A 22,388-nucleotide genomic window follows, 5' to 3' on the forward strand; every position below is an offset into this window, starting at 1 on the left:
CCAAAGATTACAACCAACAGGAGTGGTTACCTAGGGATTTTCCTCGGTCATAACACGTTTCGCGTTCGTAAAATTTACAAATAACTGTCTCGGTCTCGCAAAAAAAAAAAAAAAAAACGCTGGTCCCGCCGTCTCGCAAAGTTTCGCATAAATTTACCATTCACTACCCCTTATTGACTCCAGCCATCTATTAATTTTGATCTGCACTGAGCTTAATTCCGTTACATCATAATGTGTAGGAGACTTGACGATTTCTTTATGGCTTACTTGCTTGCGATGTTACAATGAATGATAAGTACAGTCGTACCGTAGTAGAAAACAGTTGATAGTAACATTGAGAAACACTAGGATCCAGGGCTTTGTATATATGCGCGTGGGACTGGTAACTAGCCAAGGTTTGTTTATGCACAATCGGACGAAATTATCGACCCGCTGTTAACAAGAATCAATGCTTGTGTGGAGAAATTTTACATTAGAGGCTGGAATTTGGAAAGATGAGTTCAAAATAACTTACTGCTGACTCGGTTTTCTCTTTTGCTCTCTTATTTATGACACAATTTTGTACAAATTTACGTTGCTCAATGTGATTTCGAACGTTTCCATTTCAAGTGCACGCAATTTTCTCAGTACATTGTACAAACTTAACAGTTCAAAAGTGTTTTGTTGCGACTTGTACAGTTTTTTTCTCCTTTCGTGTACTGAGAATACTGTGTTAAATGTTTAAGGATAAGTATTGTATTTAAAAATAAAGCAAACATTAAGTTTAAGCTAGTTAGCGACGTTTACCTTGCGCGTGTACGCCATCTCTCGAATATACACGCGACAAAATCACACGTCCCTCTTGTTTGTTGTTTGCTACGAGAAAAAAATATATTTCCAGGGGGTATAGGGGGTGGTAGAAAATTCTTTGGAAATTCCAGAGGGGTGGGGGGGCTACCACTGCTACCCCAAAATGGAAAATCCGAAGGGGTGGGGGGGTCCTACATGAAATTCCCTCCGTGGTGGGGGTATGGATATTTTCTGGAAACACACAATTGACATTAAATATTTTTCATTATTTACACATAGAAAGAGACGATTAAGGCAATATAGGATTCAGAAATGTCATTGATTGATAATAATGACACCATTTTGATCGCACGCAAACAAAGTTTTAAGATAAGAAGCAAAGACACTAAAGAAAGATCAATGTCTGCCTCACTGGATGTCTTACAGTATGACAGGGGTAGATCCCCGCCCCCCTTGTAACTTCTATTTAAATTACAAGGTATTCCAAGCACAATTTGATGATGAAGTCTGCTCTTACCTGAATGAACCAGCCAATGGGCTCAAAATAGGTCATCTTTTAATATCAACCGGCGCAGATTAACTTCTACTCGAGAGAATCAGACACAAATTCCAAAGAATGTGTTCCGTAATTTCTGAGATAAAAAATGCACCGCGTGTTCTTCTTTTTACGAGAGTCGTTTCAAAACGACGCTTTTTCCGCAATCGCGACGCTTAATCGCAGTCTATCCATGTCAAAGGTAGTTAACGATCATTAAGAACATAAATAATCAGGCTGAACCATTAGTTAGGGTGACATTCCTTTGATTTGAGATTTTTGGAAAAGGTCAATTAAACATTGCCCCACGGCCCCATGTCGGACTAAAGTGTTGTCATATAAAACACACGTTTTAGATAAATATGGCGGTGTTTGAAACCCCCTGACGTGAACGGCATTAAGCCCCATTTTTGCGGCGAGCATCCCGACATAAACATCGTCAAATTTAAACTGCGGAATACGACCAAAGATACTGACGAACGAAGTCACAACGTCGGTGGATAAAATATACCCTGGCCCGGCACAAAAGTCAGGATAATTTGTCATTTTATACTCCTCTTGACTTAACGACCATTTCCCGGTCCTTTGGACCCGGGGATTTCTGTACACATATCCCATATAGAGTTTATCTTTTGGAGTTGCTGCTCTGTTTAGGACGGCGATGACGGCCGGGGGATTAATAAAAACATCATCATCCGCTTTGAGTAGAAATTTAAAGCTACAATACCTGGCTGCCCACTCAAAACCCATTTCAATCTTGAGCGTTTGGTTCCAATAGTGTTCGTAATAGTTTGCACGTATCAGATCGCCGTAAAACGCATCTTCACGTTGAAGTAGCTCAGTGTCATTTTTGTCTCGGGACTGGCCGAGCAGAAACACTGTTTTCCAGCGCGTGTTGATGGAGCTGTCAACGGCCCACGTTTGTCGTATTGATCTACGTCTGTCGAAATACGCTGGAGCAGAAGAGACAAGAATAAGAAGGAAATAATGCTGATTGCATTTTGTTGTGGAGGTAAGAGTTGTTTTGTGCTCAAGAGGAAGTTGGTCCTCAATTGTAGATGCTCTGACTGTTCTGTGAGTGCCTTCTAACTCCACTGGCGAACTCTTTGTAATTTCTGTTTTTATTGTAGTTGCTCCTGTCTTTTCCACACTTGCTGGTGTCGGTGTCTTTAAATGCTGTACCTCTGTGTGGACATTTACCGAACGTAATTGTCTCGCTGGAGGAGACGAAACAATTCGCCAAGTCTGGGACCAGTCGCGGAGACAAACTGTTATTATTGCAATTGTGACTGCCACGTAGAAAACACCGGCAATTCTCCTCAATAAACGCTTATTGGAGCGGGTGATATGCAGCGCATGCGAAGGCATCACTGCTCCAGCTCTCCTGTTCACGCTGTTGTTGTCGCCTCTTGAGCCGGTAATATTTTGGGTTATACAAGGAATGTTCACGTAGACGGCTCGCCATATAAATTCCTAGGTCCCATTATCGCAGATTAGCATGTTTTCGGAAGACGATCTTTTTGCGTATTTTGTTTCAACTCACACACTCATTACACAAGTTATATCAAGTGTTGATTGAGAAATATCGGTATGAGATCTCTACGATTGTGTCATCACTGTCACGCGAAGATGTTAAATTTGAAACCGTTTTAACTTTGCACCGTGATTTGCACGTGTAAGGAACATTAACACCATCGACGAGGGAAGACCTTGATCAGATCCGCTTTTTACCCAAACCCGCCGCAAACATGGAGGTAATATCATTCACACAATTTTCTTCTCATGACCTTTAGTACTTGTGGCTTGAATGTTTAGCAAACGGTTCGTTAAGTTGCTATGCAACCATGAATCAAGCTGCACGCACAGGAACCATGTTATTTCCCTAGTCCAAGTTTCACAAGACTCACAGAAAAACGCCTTTAAAATTGACGTTAGAAAAATAAGAAATACAAGATTCGAATATGAAAATGTATTTCACTGGGTGTAGCGAATCTTAAATTACCACGAAGTTTCTCATTCGCAAATTGCGCTTACCGCCTTATTCCTTTCTTTTTTTATTTGTTTGTTTGTTGTTTTTTTCTTTAGACTCATTCCATTCACCTTAGTGTTTGCAGGATACTCCTTAGGTAGTTCCTCAGTTTAGCGATTACTCGAGACAAAATTTGCCGACGTTCCAACTAGAAACAATTCTCGTCCGGGATATAAGTGGCATTTATGTTATGCCACTGATAGAGCATCGTCTGTTAAAAGTAAAACTTTTCATCCAAAATGTGTATCTACTCAAAAAAAAAAAGGCATCATTAAGAGGATTAAAAGTGAAACATACCGGCAATTACTCCTTCGTGAAAATGAGAGGATATTTTTTAAATATTGCATTTGAGGGAATGCGCTCAATACTCTTCACACCTCACTCTGACTCCGCCCGCTTAGTCGCCCACTCTGAAGACACTGCTGACTTGACGATCCTAGGTTCTAGGACATATCTAACACCAAACTCTCAAATGTAATTCTTACTTTCTGTTGCATTGACAATCGTAAGTTTATAAATCAGCTCAAATTCCTTTCGGCACCGCATCTGATCATGACCGCGAATAAGTCAGCCTCTTCCGCCCACACAAACGGAACAAAAAAAACCATTCTCCCACCCTCCCCCACCCCCTGTCTCGCTCCAACTTGATCCGTTTAGCGAGTAACTTAATTATACGAACATCATAAGCACCGCTATTCCGGTTTGGTTCCAAACTGACAGTTCTGATGACCTAATGGCTTTCTTGGCCCCTCATCATCTTCTAACTTGAACCCCTTCTGTGATTAAATTGAGCCAGGCATTGAAAACAAACTCATTGGTAAAGGAGAAAGGGTGCTGTCACTAGTAATATGCAGCACACATGATGTAGTCGTGGCACTGAGTTGTCAGTCAATCCGACAATATTTTTCTTTGTGAAAACGAATAGACAAACGGCGGAGGATATTGCAAACGTGACACTAGCATAGTCAATCTTTTTCTTTCCGGACGAGAGATTCTTCTTGTTTCAGTGTTTTGGAATCAATATATTTTATTAAGTAGACTCTTTCACGAGCCGTCGAACAAGTGGAATTTCCGTCCTTTACATGCCTTTAAGTTAACCGGAAATGAAATATTTCTGAGACAATCGAACAACAATAGGCCCTGAGCCATGGCTCACGAGTGGAGTGGAACTATGGGTAACGGCGATTGAGTTTTTACGTGGTTGATCTTTTTAGACGGACAACAAGAGCTCCATTTTTTACAAAAACTATTTTAATTCAGTCTTGCCCTTAGGATGGGCCGAAAGAACTTAAGCAAATCCCGTTTCTATCCAAATTTTTTTGCTATTTTTCCCTCAAGGCTGTTTATTTTGGTAGGCTTTCTGTGATCAACGAATAAAGGGGGTAGGTTTCTAAAGAAACTGTGGTGCTGCGTCGGTGGGAGAGTATGACAGGTAATTTAGTGTTAACAACTGAGTTGAAAACGTAAATTGACCATTATAACGAGATTAAAGGCTGAAGTTTCGACCGTTAGCCCTTCGTCAGAGTGATTCAATCGATTCAATCGATTCAATCGCTCTGACGAAGGGCTAACACTCGAAACGTCAGCCTTTAATCTCGTTACAGTGGTCAATTTACGTTTTCAACTCAGTTGCTAACACTAAATTACCTTTTTGTGACCAACTTTTCGTCAGCGGTCACCCAGCTCTCGCTCTTCAATCCACTGTGACGTGCTCTGATGGTGGTTAGTGGATAGAGCTATAGACTAGAGATATATCTTTGTTTACTCCGCATCATTTGTATTTTACAGGTTTTTTTCCGTAGACAGTACGTTTTCTGGTGCTCGGCTGCAACATGCAAAATAAACCTTCTAACTCAAGCAATAACGTTTTTTGTCAGCTGTCGTGTAGCTGATTTGATCTTCTCCCATGGCCGCGTGGCACTATACCATACCTTAACTGACCTCTCACTAATCAGATATTCGCTGTATCTTGAACTTCTTAAATTATTTGCCTACAGATAAGCCCTGGTCGAATTAAACTAGTGCTTGAATACTTCTGTTCGAGTCTGATCACTCATTTGTGCTGTTTATTGCAAGTGGAGAGTCCGATATCGTTTGTAATTTTTTTCTCTACAAGGAATAAGTCAGACAAAATGCCCAATATGAATAATTTTCAAAGTCACATCTATTTGTAAAAAACAAGAGATTATCTCTTGTCAATACAGTACATACCTATGCCATAATACTTTTCTTCCATTTTGCAACCTTTGAGTTACACAAAAAAACTCATTTTTTCGTTAAACTTCTGTCATCGTCAAAGTTTTCTTTCTTCGTTATATCTGGTTTCATTTAGAAAGGGTATTCATTTAAGGATATGTAAGATCGCATGTTATGACGATCTCTGTTGGCGTGGTTTGGTTCCAATTCAAGAACCACTTTAGAATACTTCAGTATTTTTGTACTAACGAATATCAGATAATTTTGATTAAGGAATTTGAACTCCTTATTTAGACTGCAGAGAGAGGTAATATTGCGCATGAATGTTCTTAACCCTTTCAGTCCCAAGATCCAATTAGTAATTCTCCTTACTATCTGCCATACAATTCTTATGTTGTTAGTTCAGAGATCTTGGTATTGGATCAACTAATAATCCCATGATTGATATTCTTCTCTATTCTCATCACCTGCCTGCTTGATATCGTACCGATATTGTAAGGAGAAACTCTGTCTTGGTCACTTGTGGGAGTGAAAAGGTTAATATATAGTATCTTGTCTTTGTTATTGAAGCGATATTTGATGTTGCTAAGAGAAAGTAAAACTCATCAAAGATTTGTCTTGGGCTGATCATTCGCCAAAACGTGCACCAAGATTTTGCAAAGCTTCGTGGGAACATTTACTGACGATCAGTAACCTAAACTGAAGCGCTCGATCTCGACAAACTATATATGAACAGTTCATTGTCTTGTTCCATCCGTGCGAACTTGTTTCCTTTCAGTAAATTCTACACCTGAAAATTTGTACGTGTTAATCATATCTGAACACATTATCAGTGTGGCATACTTAGCAATTAATGTGCATCATTATAAAAGGATAAATGGACAATCGATAACTGTCGAGGATCCAAGGCCAATTTCTACTGAGAGCACTCATGGTGCTGTTGCCTAGTGACAAAAGATGATATCGAGGAATCCGTTCTCCAAGTACCGGTGCAACAACATATATCGAATAATTTATGAGAATCGCAGATCATACGAGCTCATCGGCGCGCGCGGGGTCCAATCTTAAATTCGAATACATCTGCCTGAAGATATGAATAATATAAAATCTTTCCTTCTTCGAGAGAATGAAAACTGGCCGTACAGAGTTCTGCCAATAGATGCTTGACACTAACCTCGACTCACAGAAAAGTACAAACGCTATAGTTGCTCCACCCTACACGTGACAGAACACAAATCCTGTGATCGATCAGTTTTTAGTGTAACTATTGGATATTGCTTGCAATAAAACATATGTGTCGCTAAGCAAAGGCAGAGTGTTTTGATTAAAGGTATCAAAGGATATTATACTGCTTTAAACTTCTTTAGAACTGAGCTGATGTTATCAGGCGTTTGTTATTTCCGTTAGTTAATTAATTCCTGTTTGAGAGCTCACCCGAATGACATTGTAAAGAGATAGCTCTTCAGAAAGGTACTGATTAAGTGTATTTTTCCGCTTCGCATTTTTAAACCATGTCAGGCATGATAGCCAAAAAATCATCAGAAGCCGTGAACTCCAAGTGAAACCTTCAAATGTGTCTCAAGACTCGGCTCCGCAAAGCAAAAGGATGTGTCTGAGTGATCGAGTGAAAACTGTTTTTTCGTTTTGTATCTGATTGTTTAAAAGTTTGGTGCGATTTTTCTCAGTTGACCCATCGTTGAGAGAAATGAATCGAAACTACCAGAGCCTGAATTTCTTTACTGAGATACTTGTTTGAAAATTTCTCTGTTACCTACTTCCATGCACAAACCCCATAGGTGATTCGTAAATGGATTCAAACTTAGAGCTGCTGCCTCTTCGGTGGGCAGGACATGATACTTAATAACAAAGAGATACTTAAGCAATTGCTAAATTTTTTAACGATAGTTTTAAAGCGGTTTACTATCCAAAGGCGCTTAGACGTGGTGAAACCTTTTGAAACATTTTATTCATTTTCTCTATCTGTGGCCGTTGGCCGGGGATAAACTTGTTAAAGAAGAGGAATGTTTGTTCCACTATCACGAAAGAAATCTCGTTTAACAGTTGCCACTCGGACGTGTCTCCGAGAAGGAATCTCGAGAGGAGGGCGGTGTCCATACAGAGAAGAACTGAGGACTGGAACGGACTTTGTTTGTTCCTGGGGAAAGATCCAGTTAGAAAACTAGTTAAGCTGACACTAAATTGCTTTCTAGCATGCTCTGCAATGTGGGACGCAAGTTATGCTTCGGTTGAGCTGGGAAAATTCCGAGGAGAATAATGTCGTACAATGAAAGATCGGAAAATGTGAAACATATGATGAAATAATTTTATAGCTCTTAGCGCTTTGTAACATTTTGCTAGGTACTTTGATCACCTCGCATTGTGCTGTTTACAATTTTTGAGAAAAATTTGCAGATGTCCCAAACTTCGGAAACAAGGTCAGACCACAACACCGGGAGCTACGTTCCCTATTGTTTGAGATTCTAACCGTGTGGCTTCTTGAATGTCCCCTGCTAATGACCAGTACGGAAAAGTTGCAGACGACGGAGCCAACGGTTTTATCGTCGTTGACGAAAAGACGAGAACGTCTAACTATATGCAGACGTCATAGCAAAGGCAGCACTTTTCAGTTCCACCGTTAGCTGTAGCTGAGATCCTGAGTGTTGGTGAAGTCTGAGGCTTTAGCCCCCGATCCTAATCTCTCTCCAACCTGAGCTAACCAGACGGATACGACGAACGTTTTGGGGAAATTATGTCATAGAGATTGGTGAATTTTGTATTCTGAGAAAATTGTTTAAAACTTTGGTCAAAAATCTCTTTACCTCAGAATTAACATTGAGTCCTCGAGTATGTTCTCTGTCGTCCCGGTGAAGCTTACTGCAATAACCTGTCTTTATATGAAATGTTCTGTCGTAAGTTGATATCCTGTCATGCTAAGGAAGAAAGGGCATTTGAGACGGGTATGGGAGGGAAACTTAACGCAACATAACTAAACACAAATCACTTTGGTTTTATCATCTTAGTAAATCTATTAATATGTAAATTGCCATCGTTAAGGTTTCTAAAGATGACGTTTCGAATATAAGTCCTTCGTTAGAGCGAATGACTGACTAATATCTACCGACAACCTGTCTCAGTCAAGGGCAACTTGCAGTAAGGTATCCTCAGTCTAATCGTGTAGCCTTATCGTGCAGGTCATAGAGAGTCCCAAAAATGACCGTTATTGGTGACAGTTACCAGCGCTTCGACAACCTTAGCGGAAGTCATTATCAGAATCAAGTGAAGAGTTTTTTTGTCAGTTGCTTTCTGTACTTAACTTCATACCTTTTGTTTGAAGGATTTGCTAAAGCGAGGCTGAAGAGGTTTGAACCAGGAACACTTAGTCATTTGTTCTTACCCATGTGACTCATTAAATAATGATATAATGTTATTTTACACTCAAAAAATAAACTGCTTCTGATGGTTGACTGATGAATAATACCCAAATCAAGGCTAGTGAAGTGTAACACCATCGTTTTCTAAGGGAACTTCTTCAAAACGTCTCATTCATTGTCTATCAAGTGTGTTAAAGGCGTCCGAAAGACTAACAAGACTAATACCCCATTCACACCAAAGCTTAAACATGTTTAATTTTTTTTCTTCGTAGAAACTACTGAACCTAATATTTTTTACTTAAATGTGGCACATTATACATGCAAGTTAGCAGGTACTTGAATCCTATGGAAAATTATGTTTTTCAGTTCTCTGTTTATGATTTTCATTCAGTAAAAACCAGTTTAACAAACCATGTTTTGCTGGTGTGAATAGGGTATAAGAAGGCTAATAAATTAGAACATTTCCATCTCAACAGGACTGATCTGTAGAGTCACAGCGTGGAAGGATCTCAGGTACTAACCTTTTTGTTTGTGTTGAAGTAGTTTAATGGAACATCTGAACATATATGTCTTGAAAAATTTGTTTTCCAGGCCTTGGAAAGTGCCTCACTGCATTTCGACGTTAGAAGATGCGAGTCTGAAAGGCGTTTTTCTCCCTGAATTGAAAACGAAATGAAACAGTTTCGTAATCAGAAAATGTTAGTCATATCCAAAGAAACTTCCCTGAACGTGTGTTACCCTCATGCTCTCTCGCCATTGTTCCTTGGTTTGTTCAGGAGTGTAAGTTTTCAGTCCATAGTTAGACCTCAGACAGCCTTTCGCTCGCGATTGGTCCATGACACATGCAAGACTTTGGATAAAACACAGCAAAATTAAGCAAACCCTTTGATGACTGTTTTTGTTTGTGACGCTTATAATTGCGTATAGCGCGCGCGTTGAAATGTTTTTATCGCCCATGGCCAAATGAGGAGAGCTGGGACATGCGCACTCACTACTATTAACGGGGATGAAAAATGCCTATTGCTTAAATAATGAAAATATAAAGAAACAGAAGGCGTTTTAAAACAAAAGAGAGGAGATCAAATAATTTTAAAATGAAGAAATGGCCATATTGTTGCGTGGTCTGAGTGAAAGCAAGTTTGCTCCAACCCTCTTTAAAATCAAGCCAGGGAAAACAGGTTTAAGAAGTCCTTTAAAGCAACGAAGTCTATTTCATTTAATTTCATTTAATGCCATTTTAATTCAGTACTGAATGGACTTTCCTTAACGCACCTATAAGCAACGCGGCATGTCCTGGAGATGAGCCTGATATCTTAGAACAACTCGGAGAGATTGGTAACTAAGCTAAAATCCAACATGGCGGCCGAAGTTCCACAACAACCGGTGAAAAAAACTTTATCAAAAAATCTCATGGAAATGAAGGTAATGCACCCTTACATACCTCAAGGTGTCTGTGAGATGTTTAAATTTATTTCTACTCTCTGTTTCATTATATTTAGTTCATGAAAAGGAAAGCAGAAACAGACTATCGTCGCCAGCTCGAAGAAGAACGACAGCGTGCCATCGAAGAATCACATTGGGTGCTGAATGGACAAGAACAAGAAGATAGGTTAGGATTGAATATCGAATAGAGGAAAGAGATTTTCCATTTCTGAATTTTTCGTAAGGATGTCAAAGGCTGCTGTTTTGTGCTGAGTTGGCAATGGGTAGTCTCCTCCGCAACCGTTGTTTGGTCTGGATCTCAGTCGCAACGCGCTTTCTCCCTCACTAGATGATAGGTTGACACCCCCGTGGCTACTTCAAATTAAACCACGAACTCCTGTGAATGATGAAAATGTGCCATCTCCTCAAAAAATTCAGTACACTAATCAATGATAAGGCGACGAGAATAGTCAAAATTATCGGTTGGTGGATATAAATTTCATCATTTGTTCATTCTCCTATCTAATTTACAAATAAATGTATAGCAGCTTTATAGGAGAATTACTGAATCGATCTTGGAACCCAAAGGTGCCTCTGAGCAAAATGTCATAGTTGACTCGAGCTGCACATTTAGTTATGAATTGCTGGCTCTCTAGAGAACCTGCTTAGGAATGAGCATTGTTTTAGGAAAATTGTAATGATAATTATTTTGATGGAAAGGGGTAGTATTGAGACATTTTGTTAATAACAATATTTCAATGGTCAATTCTAGTCATATTGTATTACTTTTTTAGCAAACTAACATCATCAGTAGCTTATTGGCCAATTAAGAGTTTCTAGCAGAAGAGAAGTTTTCATCAACTTACTTTTGATGAACCCAAGTGTTTTACACTATTTTAATTTACCATGAAAATTTGAAATTTTTTTCAGAAGTTGCATTGAATTTGAACCAAGTTATGTACAATGTGAAGAACTTTACCCAAATGGAAGGATGTCTTTTAAAAACTTTAACCCAACAGTTGAAGTGAGTCTCTTCCATATCTATATTTTTTTGTCAAGATGAGGAAATAGTACTCCAGATACAAAATTCAAACCTTATGTCGAAGTATTTAGCTCATTAGTCCCTATTTCCTTTGAAGAAGATGCAAGCTGTAAATTGTTGACAATGGTGAATACCTGGGAGAAAGATGTCCTCACTTACAAGCTAATTAAAGTTCAGTTGTTATGCAAGAAACAGTCATTCACAAAGATCTCTTTGTCAACTCAATAATTTGGAGAAAACAATTGAGGTCATTTAGTGATATAAATATTCAATGAAGTTGAGAGAGGTCACCAGACAGATAACATCAGCTGGATTTTGTGGACATTTACCTTAGTTTGCTTTTTAAATTGAGGCTCTAACTATCTTGATTTTAATAAATTTTGATAGGATTGGACTTGGGCTTCTGATTGATTTGCAAAAGTTTTCCTCTTTGCAAAATAAAAGAAGAATAAGAAGACTGCAGATCTCTTCATGGATAAACAATAAAAAATTGTCACAAACAATGAAATATAGATTGCAAATTCTGCCAACAGAAAATGTTTAAAGAAATGATAGCTGAAGAAGATTTAGCACAATCAGAGGCAAGAGAAAGGGAAGAAACTGTCTCTGATGAGGAGATGGCTCAAAGGTAATTACTGCTCTTATCACAATTTTTTTTACAAGTATTTTGGTTGCCCTAAAGTAATTTCACTTTACATGTTTGAAAAGTGAAAGATAATAGAAGACTTTACAGTTAATTGTAATCTTGATGATCGTTTGATAATAATTATTTGTTTGTAATAATTTCATTTGAGAGATGCCTGTAAAGTAGCAGTAGTAGCTAATAAGTTTACCTTCAACATCAGAGGTGACAATCACTCACTCCTAAATGGGATGCTACCTGAATTAACCATCTGTATTTGTTGTTGTTGCTGTTTTTTTTAACAGATATGAAAACCTTGTGGGAACAGTAGCCAAGAAATTCACAACAAAAAGGAAAAGATCATCAATTGGCACGACTTGTGAACCTGACAGTCCATGTTCAAACCAACCATCAAAGAAAATGAAACATGGATTTATGAAACCCAGAGACTAAAAAAAAAGTTGAAGATAAAAGTATTGTTCACTAGTTAGCCTGATTGTTGGACAGTTTCAGTTCCCTGTTCTTCAATCTCAGTCAGTGTTGGTCTGTTCAATTATCAGTTTAGGTACTAGTGTATTATCTATACAAGTTTTTACAAGTATAATTATTAGTTTGAAAGAATTATTAGCGGAACAAGAAAGTGCTATGAGATCTTGGGTTGGCATTGTTTTGTTAATTACTGAGATTAATGGATAGCAGATAACATTCTTATTTATTATAAAATGAAATAGTTTAAGCCTTGTTTATAAATATTGTCTACATAGTTTTCTTTTAAACTGACAATTTTTGATCTGACATATAGATTAATAGTGGTGAAATAAGCAGTGACACCACACAAGAACATTTGTGTCTGTATAAGGCAAGAATTTTAATCAATGTTTTAATGGTTGAATGTGGGGCATTGAGCACTATGGGGTTTCATATATCTTATAAATAAAATCTTGACAAAGTGGTAAGAGGCTTTCAAGTGAAAGTACACCATTGATAAACAGATTTTAGTTGAACTCCTAAATTTAGAGCATGAACAAGAAAAGTCTCAAAAAGCATTTTTTTTGTTCCATACATCTACTTAAAAGTCAATTGATTTGAAGAAAGAAAGGAAACTAGTATGTCATAGTATTCAAATATTGGAAGTTTTTCAAGCAAAGAAATACATTTTTTATAGTATCCATTAAAGCTGGGTGATGGTTCGTATGAAGAATGATGAGCTCCATTTTGCTTTCAGTGAGATTTTAATAGTCTTCTTCTATACCTTCTCATAAGTACCCTAATCTAAGAAGAAGTGAATGTCAATGATTTTAAATTAAGCAGAGTGTTATCAGTTGGACAAAGTGCTGTCGTCAAATGAGGTTCTCACAAACCTTAAGGGAAGACATAATTGATCATGGAGGAGACCAAGATAAGCTAAATGGCAATTTGCAGCAACACTGGGTTTGATTTGGTTTGTTTAGTCGTTGACTATGATTTGTCTCTGCAACATGATGCATGGACCAGTTTCTGCAATTTGCAACCAAATGGTCATTGCCCTATAGCTCTCATGTCTTTAAATTAACACAAGTAGGTACAAGCATTACTCAATTTTCATGTACTGTGATTTTTATTACTCTCTTCTGTACAGTCAATGAAGAAGGAATTTTGGCTAAATTTGTACTTGAAATCATCTGACTGAGAAGATAATGGTCATATTCTCTGAACTGAGTAAAATAATATCAAAATAGTACTAAAAATGAAGATATTAGATTATTAAATAAATTTTCACATAATAACAAAAAATGTCAAAACACTCTCTGATCAAATTTAATCTCCAACGTGTTCTCCAGAGATTTTTTCTTTTTTTTTTTTCAAAAAATACCAGACAAACAAATACATTAAAAAAACCAAGCTAGCAGGAAGAATTGTTTTCCTGATCACAACAGTTAGCTGCAGCCTCAGAAGGAAGTAGCCAAGGAAAATCCTGGCCACTTGTGGTTCTGAAGAACACTGCTTTAGCCAGACACTGTAAATTGCAGAGAAACTTGAAACTGTTACAAAGCCAGAAAACCATAATTGATAGCTGTTCCAATATGAAAGAAATCCAGATTAAGTATTAATTTGAAAATAGGCTAAATATATTTATTTTCTAATAAAATCTGCCTTCAGAGAAGGCCCACTGAAGAATAGAATAATTTGAAGCCCTAGATTAAATAAATATGCCTGGTAAATGCATGGGTTCAGGCACCTGAATTGTTAAAATAATTAACATCCCAATAAAATCCCAACCAATCTAGCAATACCATTAATTTCAAAATTCTTAAATAAACAAGGAAAGTTAATCACCTCTGACCCACTTGTAACCCACTTGCAGTTTATTGGGAATACTTTATCAGAAACAGAATTGCCAATTAACTTGCCATTAAAATGTACAGTAACAAGTGCAAAGGATTGTTACTTTGGTCTTAAGCTTTGATGGGAAGACTTTGGTGCTGTTTGTAGCAAATACTTATGTTCCTCTCTTAAAAAAAATATTTCTTAAATTGATCTACCTAACAATTTTGCACAATCTAATGAATATGCCAAGTTGTTTGCAGTCTAAGAGACCAGGGAAAGCCTAATCTGAGGGGAAATCTCTCTCTTGTTTTTTAAATGCTTGTATGTGCATTTTTAATGAGTACTGTACTGCAATTTGCAATTATCACCTTTTCCTCTAATTCTTGGTTTAAATATAAGACTTCATTAAAAAGTCCTCTTTCCACCATTACATAAAATACAAATGACCTTAATTTGCTGTACCCCCACATCTGGATGTTTCCAACTTATGGAAACAAGAAGTCACAGATTTACAAGAGTACTCTTTATCACCTTTATTGCCTCTAAGCTAATATCAGAAACATTAAGGATGGCAAAAAGTTTGAAATCTCTGATCATCCCAAATCATCCTAAACATACACTGTAAGCCTAATAACAGAAAACTAAACCAAGTGTAGCCGATGACATTTGAATTTTTTGAGTAAAAATGATTTAAAGCAAGATGACCTTGTATTTTACTTTGTATGAACACTGTGATAATAAACCAGTGTTTGGAACAAAGGCAAATCAATCGAAATTAAAAACCAAATAAAAATAGTTTAATTAAAACCATTTTGACCTAGAATTAGTTTCAAACAACAACATAATCATCCACAAGGAAATAAAAAATACAAATGATAGTTCATGAACAATAGCTATGGAGTTTGGGCTCCTTTGGCAATTTCATTGACTGCAGTTAACACAGCTGATGCAGATTTTGACCTCTTGTGGCCTTTTTTAGCTGTTTTGTGATCAATGAACTCTTTCTCTTCCAGCTGTGCCTCTAAGTCAAAATCTATTTTAAAATTCTTTTCTTCTGGAATCAGTTGAAATTCTTCTGGTACAGCCACTATTATATGACCATTAGCAAGAACTTCAGGCTCTGTCTCATCGCAAGTTCTATTCAATTCCCTTCTTGCTCGGCGTATAACATACGTCATTAAAAGTATACTAATGATGAATTGAACAAACAGGATAATGTATCCTCCAGATTGCTCTTCAACCAGATCTTCCAAAGAACGAAATGTAGATCCCATGTATGAATTCAGTGCTTGTGTAGGAAGAAGTCCAATTGTAGATGCAATTACATATTTAGCTGTACTAACATTAGTTACCTGTAGGATGAAGGAAAACACGATTATGATTAATAAACATAATTAGGATGAAACCCTAGATTTTTCTTGTTCTTAACATATGATCATATTTTCATAACAAACAAAAAAAACTATTATTAACAAAATTTATGCATTTTTTAAAGAAGAGAAAGTTTTGAAAGTTGAACTCAAACATTCAATCTCTGTTTAAAAATTAAAAAAAAACAAAAAAAACAAAGTATCACCAGCCAGAAGTTATCACATCATACAGTACATTGGTTTACTAAGGCTTGTTGCTGATTCCTACACTACTTAGAAAGTTGAAAAAAGGTCAAAAGTATTGTTTTTCTACTCTAGAATCATAATTAAATAGAAAATAACTAATAATCACTCCCTTTTCTCAGAGCTTAACAAAATTAAAAACGTCAAATAGTGTGATCAGAAAATATAATTTGCCTCGATGTAATTGGGCACATCCAAAAATTTGCATTTCAAGAGAGATTAGATACAGTGTATTAGGGTTTCAAGAGGGCCAAAACAGTGTCATAAATATGGGCTAATAAGAAGCCACTGTCTCTATTTAAGAGGTACCAAAATGCTTCCATTTGTCCATATCTATTACACTGGTTTCTCCCCCTTGAGAGCCTTACTGACGTGACATAGCCCTCGATAACTTTTTCATATTTTAGAGCTAGTGAAGGTCGGTGGGAAAAAAATTAAATGACATATCCCCAATTTATAAACTTTTTAAGCTACGATTACAGTCTTTGCCATCTGCTTTATGCAAAAATCAATACTTTATTTCTAATGGTGATGAAAGGAGGTAAATATATAATTTACATCAAATGACTAAGACTTTGAAATTGCCAGAAAGAAGTATTTATCATGCTATGAACGGACATGCTAAGGGACGCCTCTCGGCTTTACATAATTCTGAATTCATGCCAAGAACATGCGATAACTAAAATATAACTGTAAAACAACCTGACGATGCCAGCAAAAGGTTACTCAAAACCCCTCCCATTGAAAAGTTATCAACGCCTACATGAGTAAGGAGTAGTGTTTGAATAGTTTATACAGAGACATTAACATAAGAAGCAGATGGACGCCACAGAAAGTTGAGAAAGCTCTCGATTCGAAAAAGGTGTTTACTCAAAATCACCAACGGATACAAGGAGAAAGACAACCTTACGATTGATCATGTGATAGCAAAAAATACTGCTGATTACTTACCGAAAACAATCCATTTTGCAGTCCAAAGGGTACCGGTGTAAGCCGAGTTAATGCAATGACTTTGATACCACGTTTGCCCTCCACAACACGCATAATAGCTTTTAAACTATCCGACTCCAATTTTGAGCGTACGAAATCTCGTAAATATCGTCTACAAACAATGAATGCAATGGATAAACCACACAGTACGGAAAATATAACGACGATAAATCCAAGCACAAATCCATACAAATAACCCGCTGCTACGTTAAGAAAGATGTAACCCCATGTCATTGGGAAAGAAACAACCGTAAACATGATTACAAACAACAGAATCCCTTGCCATTCATCCAAATTCTGTAGCGCTTCCAAAACGTCTTTGATGTATCGGCGACACAAAATAACCAAGACTAGTCCAATGATTAGGAAGATTAGAGCTGTACCAGAGATCTGATAGCATCTGGGTTGTGTTCGTTTGCTAACAACTTGGTCAAACTTTGTTGTTTCGCCAAGACACTTTTGCGCGCTCGACTGAATTTGTTCTGTGCACTTTTGCCCATATTTGAACACCATTTTTCGACCGACCTAACCCAACTCGTAAGGTCAGTCGATAATCTGTGAAAATAAGGACGATCAGTACACTTCGCTGTTGTGTAAGACCGAAAACCACCTCAAAAAGCGTGACTTCCTGTGAAATCAATCCATGGTAATATAATATACTTCGCTAACGCCCAGTGTCGACTGTGTCCGAATGTCAAAGTATTGAGTAAGCTTTTCTTGTCAGCGGACTCTTCAGCGCTTTGTAACCAAGCCTTTTATTTCTGTTGGGGTCTTAGTTTTTCTAAGAAGAAGGCGCACAACAAAATATATTGTGTCAGGTTGGAGTATTACAAATTTCGTCCGCATTATTTCAAATGATTATATAGATCTCGTTACTCACCCACTACTAAGCTTTCGAAGACGAACCTGATTACTCACAAACTCAATCGCTTCGAAGTGCTTGGTAGCCAAGCTTTATCACTGTTTCCCTTGGGGTATTCTTCACCGTGTATCACACAGCGGTAATCAGACTTTTTCTCACAGGTATGAATGAAGTTGATGATATTAATCTTGAATGGGGTATTGTTCTTGTGCTATTGATGAATAGAAGTGTATATTTTGTTTTGTTTTTTGTAACCTTGGACCCTCAGCTCATTGGTCCATGGCTCATGTTGCCCTCTGTGTTGCCACCCTCAAACTGAAAATTTCCTTACAACATCATGTATATGATATAAAACTTAAAGGAGAAGTTACTTGCAACATCATCATGTATAATTTCTTTGCAGCATTGTTGAAATTTCTTGTAAAATAGGTAAATCTCATACATCATCACTATTTATATGAAGTAAGTTATTCTGATGAACATTTGTGTATACTCTGTTCACATGAAATATGATATAAGGCATACAGTATTATGTTTAGACTCAGAAGACAGTAAACACTTTGATTTGATACTGACAAATACATTTTGTAGCGACCAATCCCAAATAAGTTCAGGACATGCAATCAAACCTCAAAACCACAAATTAATTACCTACAGCTGTTTGTTATTTATTTTTATCTGCTCGATAGGCCTTATCTGAAGATCACAGTAAAATTTCATTAACATTTCAGGTGTCCAGGTTTTTCTGAGTTTCACAATAAACCTATGATAGTATGAGTTTCTCCCAACTCAGTGGTGGGGTGTCAAGCCTGGAAGTATATCCAGCATGGTGTAATTACATGGCACTGATTTCTCTTGTTATTGTTTTTTTTATTATTATTTTATCTCTTGTAAAGCGTCACTTCTGTCTGTGAGGAAGGAGGTTAATGGTCATAAATACATGTGGGTCAGTCCATATGTCAGAAGCAGAACTGGAAGGTTGTTATTAGAGAGACTTGCTGAAAATGACAGCCAAGAACTGGAAACAGAGAAAACATCAGTGAGTTTCTTTATGGTGTTCTGTGATTGTTAGGGATACAGGGCTCTTAGATAGAAGTAACTAGCTTTCAATCAGAAATAACTTAATATGTCATGCTTTCTAGATTGTTTTACTGTATGATGATGAATTTAAGACTTCTTTGTGAAATTTTATTTATGTTAATACAAATTTTGTATCATTAAACATGCATTTTAGGTAATATGACTTTTTCACCTCAGAAGTTGCTTTAAAACTTGTAATACCTGTTTGATGACAGATGGGTTTCATTGACAACTATCCATAAGAGGGCTTAAACAAAATAATAATTTTGATATTTCAATAATAAAGTAATTAACAGAGAAAAAATGATTCAAGCAGTTGTGAAAGTTTCCATTGATCTTGTTCTGTGAAGAACATTTTTATTCTGTAGAAATGAAAATGAAAGAATTTTACAAACTCTTACATTGATAGTTTTTTGTGTGATTTTGTAATGCTTACAGTGGTACAAATGTGAAAATGAAGCTTTGTTGGAAGAGCTACAAGCTAAGTTTGTAGAGAGCTCACTGGATCAAGAAACTGAAGCTTTCTTACAAAACTGTCATGAGAAAGCTGATGCAGTGTTCACGCAGATTGGACATCTTCTATTCAAAGGGTTCTTTGGTTTCTTTATGTCTGTGACTACAGCAAATGGGTAATTAGTCTGAAAGATTTGTATTATGTATAATTTATGTGCACAATTTCATTTTGTCTCAAGAGTAGACCAAAGATGACTGTCACGCACTTTCTTTGCTCCATGCTCATGGCAAGAGAAATAACATTGTTTTTTGTGATGAAACCCAAAATTGACCAGCTTTCTTATTCTATTTACTTACTTAATGTTTTGTCATTGCTGAAACAAGCAGTATGCAGGATGTCTTTCACTTATGAACATATCAATGGTCCAGCTTACCATAGAATCTCTTAGGCTCAGTAGTAGAACACAGGAACTTGGAATGCAAAGATCTGTAAATCAATTATTTGTGAAAAAAATAACATTCCTATAAAAGTTACTTCACATGTATAACTTTTAATTTCCTGAGTTCAGCAAACAATTAGATTTATTTGTTATTCTGTTTTGTAGAATTTTGGATCGAGGATCAATGTTTGTATTTTCTGATGCCCAGTTTCAAAGACTCATGAATGTAGATGGATCATGGAAGACAGGGACTATGTTAGACTTAGGAGCTGGTGATGGCAAAGTAACAAGTGTTATAAAACATCACTTTGATGAAGTTTATGCTACAGAGCAGTCTCCATCCATGAGGTGGAGACTCCAAGACAAGGGCTTCAAGTAAGTCAGCTTTAAGATCAAGTCTTAAGGGGGGCCAAGTGACCCATTACTGCTGCTGCTCACTGTGGTTTCTGTAACATGAATCAAGGATGAGTATGTCTTCTTCTCCCCCTCTTTCCCTCCTTTGCTTTGTCTAGTTTCCCTACTGGTTGGCAAGTATCCATTTTCATTCCTAGTGCTCGCTCCACCTTTCTGATCAGCACCATGTGCCACAAAATGCTAAAACGACAACCTTGTGGTTGATACTTTTATGTCAAAGTGAGCCAGAGTTAATTTCCTCCAGCTATCATCTGCATCTCAAAAACATCTTAGCTTAAGTTCTCTATTACAAGACAATGATCTGATCAGAGCATGAATGTGGATTTCCTGATTCAGTTGACAGTTTGTAACTGCCTGCCACCTCAACAGCTTTAGCATTAATTGTTAATTCTCTCTTTTTAGAATCCCTAAGACCCAAATCTTAAAGTATGTTAAAGTGCACAACACAAGGCCTACAGCTGAACTTCTCTGCTGAATGTCTTTCCATATCTTTGTTTTTATGATTACCTTTTTAAGTTGATGAGATCTCGTAACAAACATAAATGCTGTGATATTTTCTTCCTAGCCTTTCTGTAGATAACCAGGTTTGCTGTCTGTCACTAAAAAGCAAATCGAGAAGTTTAAAATCTGAGAAAGGGTTTTAATGCAAGGCATCGAATCTCTCTGTCAATGTCAGGTTACTTGATGAAAGTGAATGGATGAAGGTTGATTTCAAGTTTGATGTGATTGCATGCCTAAACCTGTTGGATAGGTGTGACAAACCTCTCACACTACTCAGTGACATTAAGGAAACTCTACATCCTGAAACAGGCCGCCTGATTGTTGCAGTTGTTCTTCCATTTAGACCCCTTGTGGAATCAGGTATGCTTGAGTCTATAATTTTTGTTTTGTTTTTTTTTGTCTTACAGAAGCTAATTCAAAATAAATAACCATGCATTTAATTAAGGAAGGCCTTTAATGGAAGTAACATATGGCAGTTACTAAGAGTACTCCAAAGGCTTAGAACAGGTGATTCAAATGCTCCATCATCAAATGATGGTTAAGGCATCTGTGAGTATGTTGCAGCAGTTTGGGTCATCTCTGTTGAAATGTTGATAGTAACCTGTGGTACACTAACATCCTATCCAGAGAGGGTACCTATCCTCTAGGCTACATTCTGTAAGTTGTGCTATGAAAGTCTGATGAGTTTCTGCAGTGTAGGCAAATAAGCAGCTTTTGTACAAGGTGTAAGCTATCTCTGTCTTCAAAGAGAAAAAAAAAAGAAATAGAATATAAATTTGTTTTATATATAAAGAAATTGAAGTCTGTATTATTCTTTAGGCACAAAGATGATTCAGCCAAGTGAAGTTATAACAGTTCATGGAAATTCATGGGAAGAACAAGTACAAAGTCTTGTTTCTGATGTGTTTGAGCCAAGTGGATTTACTGTGGAACTGTTTACAAGAGTTCCATATTTATGTGAGGGTGATTTGTATAAGGATTTTTACATTCTGGATGATGCTTTGTTTGTTCTCAAAATATCACAATAAGGCAGCACAAACATGCGCTTCAAATTGAGTGAAGGGAATAATATTTCCACAGAAATGGCATTAATGACCCAAATGTTTAAAACGTAGAGCTAGATGAGTATTTACTTCAAATATGCCTATTGTTTTCTGTACAAGGAAGTGTATTTTAATATTTTTATTTACAAAATTTCATTTCTTACCAAATTTTTACAACAGTAAAATTTATGGTTTTAAATTATCCTTATCTTATTTCAAAACAGCAAATAACAGCTATTTTAACAAGAGAATAAAATTTGCAGAAAGCAGTGCTCTAGCAACAAGCAAAATGAAATCTATGCAATTGCCACATTACTTCCTTTGAACAAGTCATATTGATTAATAAGCAACTGAACTACAAGCAGGCACTGTAGAACATAAAGAGACAAGCCACCACAGGCCACATGTTTCCATGTGTGCTGCAGCACCTATTTTGTTCTTGGGTTGTAAATCTCACTTGTTCACAGGAATTTGTCATATCACAACATTCAAGTTTTAGAAAACAATGCATGCATTTTAATACTTTTAATTAGTAGTTAGGTTGTTTTTAAACAAAATACACTAAGGGTGGGTATTTCTAACCCAGTTTTATTTGATTTAACATCGGCATACATTCTAGTACTATTTAACATTCTGTATAGAGTGTGCTAAAACAGGTAACTACATATTTATAAGGGCA

At 36.9% G+C, this 22,388-nt stretch overlaps 5 protein-coding genes across 5 annotated transcripts; 2 read left to right on the forward strand and 3 right to left on the reverse strand.

Annotated features, from left to right (window-relative positions):
- Positions 1-1,010: 1,010 nt before the first annotated feature.
- On the reverse strand, positions 1,011-3,241 carry LOC131774533 (beta-1,3-galactosyltransferase 5-like). The gene has a single exon (XM_066164641.1). It carries the CDS (start codon positions 2,690-2,692, stop codon positions 1,574-1,576), a length of 1,119 nt encoding a protein of 372 aa, XP_066020738.1. The 5' UTR covers positions 2,693-3,241; the 3' UTR covers positions 1,011-1,573.
- Positions 3,242-7,557: 4,316 nt separating this feature from the next.
- LOC131774610 (cilia- and flagella-associated protein 90-like) lies at positions 7,558-9,757 on the reverse strand. Its single transcript, XM_059090665.1, has 4 exons — positions 9,659-9,757; positions 9,442-9,576; positions 8,369-8,479; positions 7,558-7,704 (listed from the first exon to the last, which is right to left on the reverse strand). Exons 1-4 carry the CDS (start codon positions 9,755-9,757, stop codon positions 7,558-7,560), a joined length of 492 nt encoding a protein of 163 aa, XP_058946648.1.
- Positions 9,758-10,270: 513 nt separating this feature from the next.
- LOC131774544 (M-phase phosphoprotein 6) lies at positions 10,271-14,344 on the forward strand. Its single transcript, XM_059090593.2, has 5 exons — positions 10,271-10,342; positions 10,420-10,529; positions 11,273-11,366; positions 11,918-12,012; positions 12,312-14,344. The coding sequence occupies exons 1-5, from the start codon at positions 10,277-10,279 to the stop codon at positions 12,457-12,459; spliced, it is 513 nt and encodes a 170-aa protein (XP_058946576.1). The 5' UTR covers positions 10,271-10,276; the 3' UTR covers positions 12,460-14,344.
- Positions 14,345-15,088: 744 nt separating this feature from the next.
- On the reverse strand, positions 15,089-17,592 carry LOC131774542 (transmembrane protein 64). Its single transcript, XM_059090592.2, has 2 exons — positions 16,878-17,592; positions 15,089-15,665 (listed from the first exon to the last, which is right to left on the reverse strand). The coding sequence occupies exons 1-2, from the start codon at positions 17,427-17,429 to the stop codon at positions 15,207-15,209; spliced, it is 1,011 nt and encodes a 336-aa protein (XP_058946575.1). The 5' UTR covers positions 17,430-17,592; the 3' UTR covers positions 15,089-15,206.
- Positions 17,593-17,669: 77 nt separating this feature from the next.
- Positions 17,670-22,378, forward strand: LOC131774609 (protein-L-histidine N-pros-methyltransferase). Its single transcript, XM_066164085.1, has 7 exons — positions 17,670-17,733; positions 17,889-17,939; positions 18,675-18,817; positions 19,297-19,487; positions 19,917-20,126; positions 20,842-21,026; positions 21,486-22,378. Exons 3-7 carry the CDS (start codon positions 18,719-18,721, stop codon positions 21,692-21,694), a joined length of 894 nt encoding a protein of 297 aa, XP_066020182.1. The 5' UTR covers positions 17,670-17,733; positions 17,889-17,939; positions 18,675-18,718; the 3' UTR covers positions 21,695-22,378.
- Positions 22,379-22,388: the final 10 nt, after the last annotated feature.

The sequence above is a fragment of the Pocillopora verrucosa genome, chromosome 3, assembly GCF_036669915.1.
Source record: "Pocillopora verrucosa isolate sample1 chromosome 3, ASM3666991v2, whole genome shotgun sequence".
Classification (NCBI taxonomy): domain Eukaryota; kingdom Metazoa; phylum Cnidaria; class Anthozoa; order Scleractinia; family Pocilloporidae; genus Pocillopora; species Pocillopora verrucosa.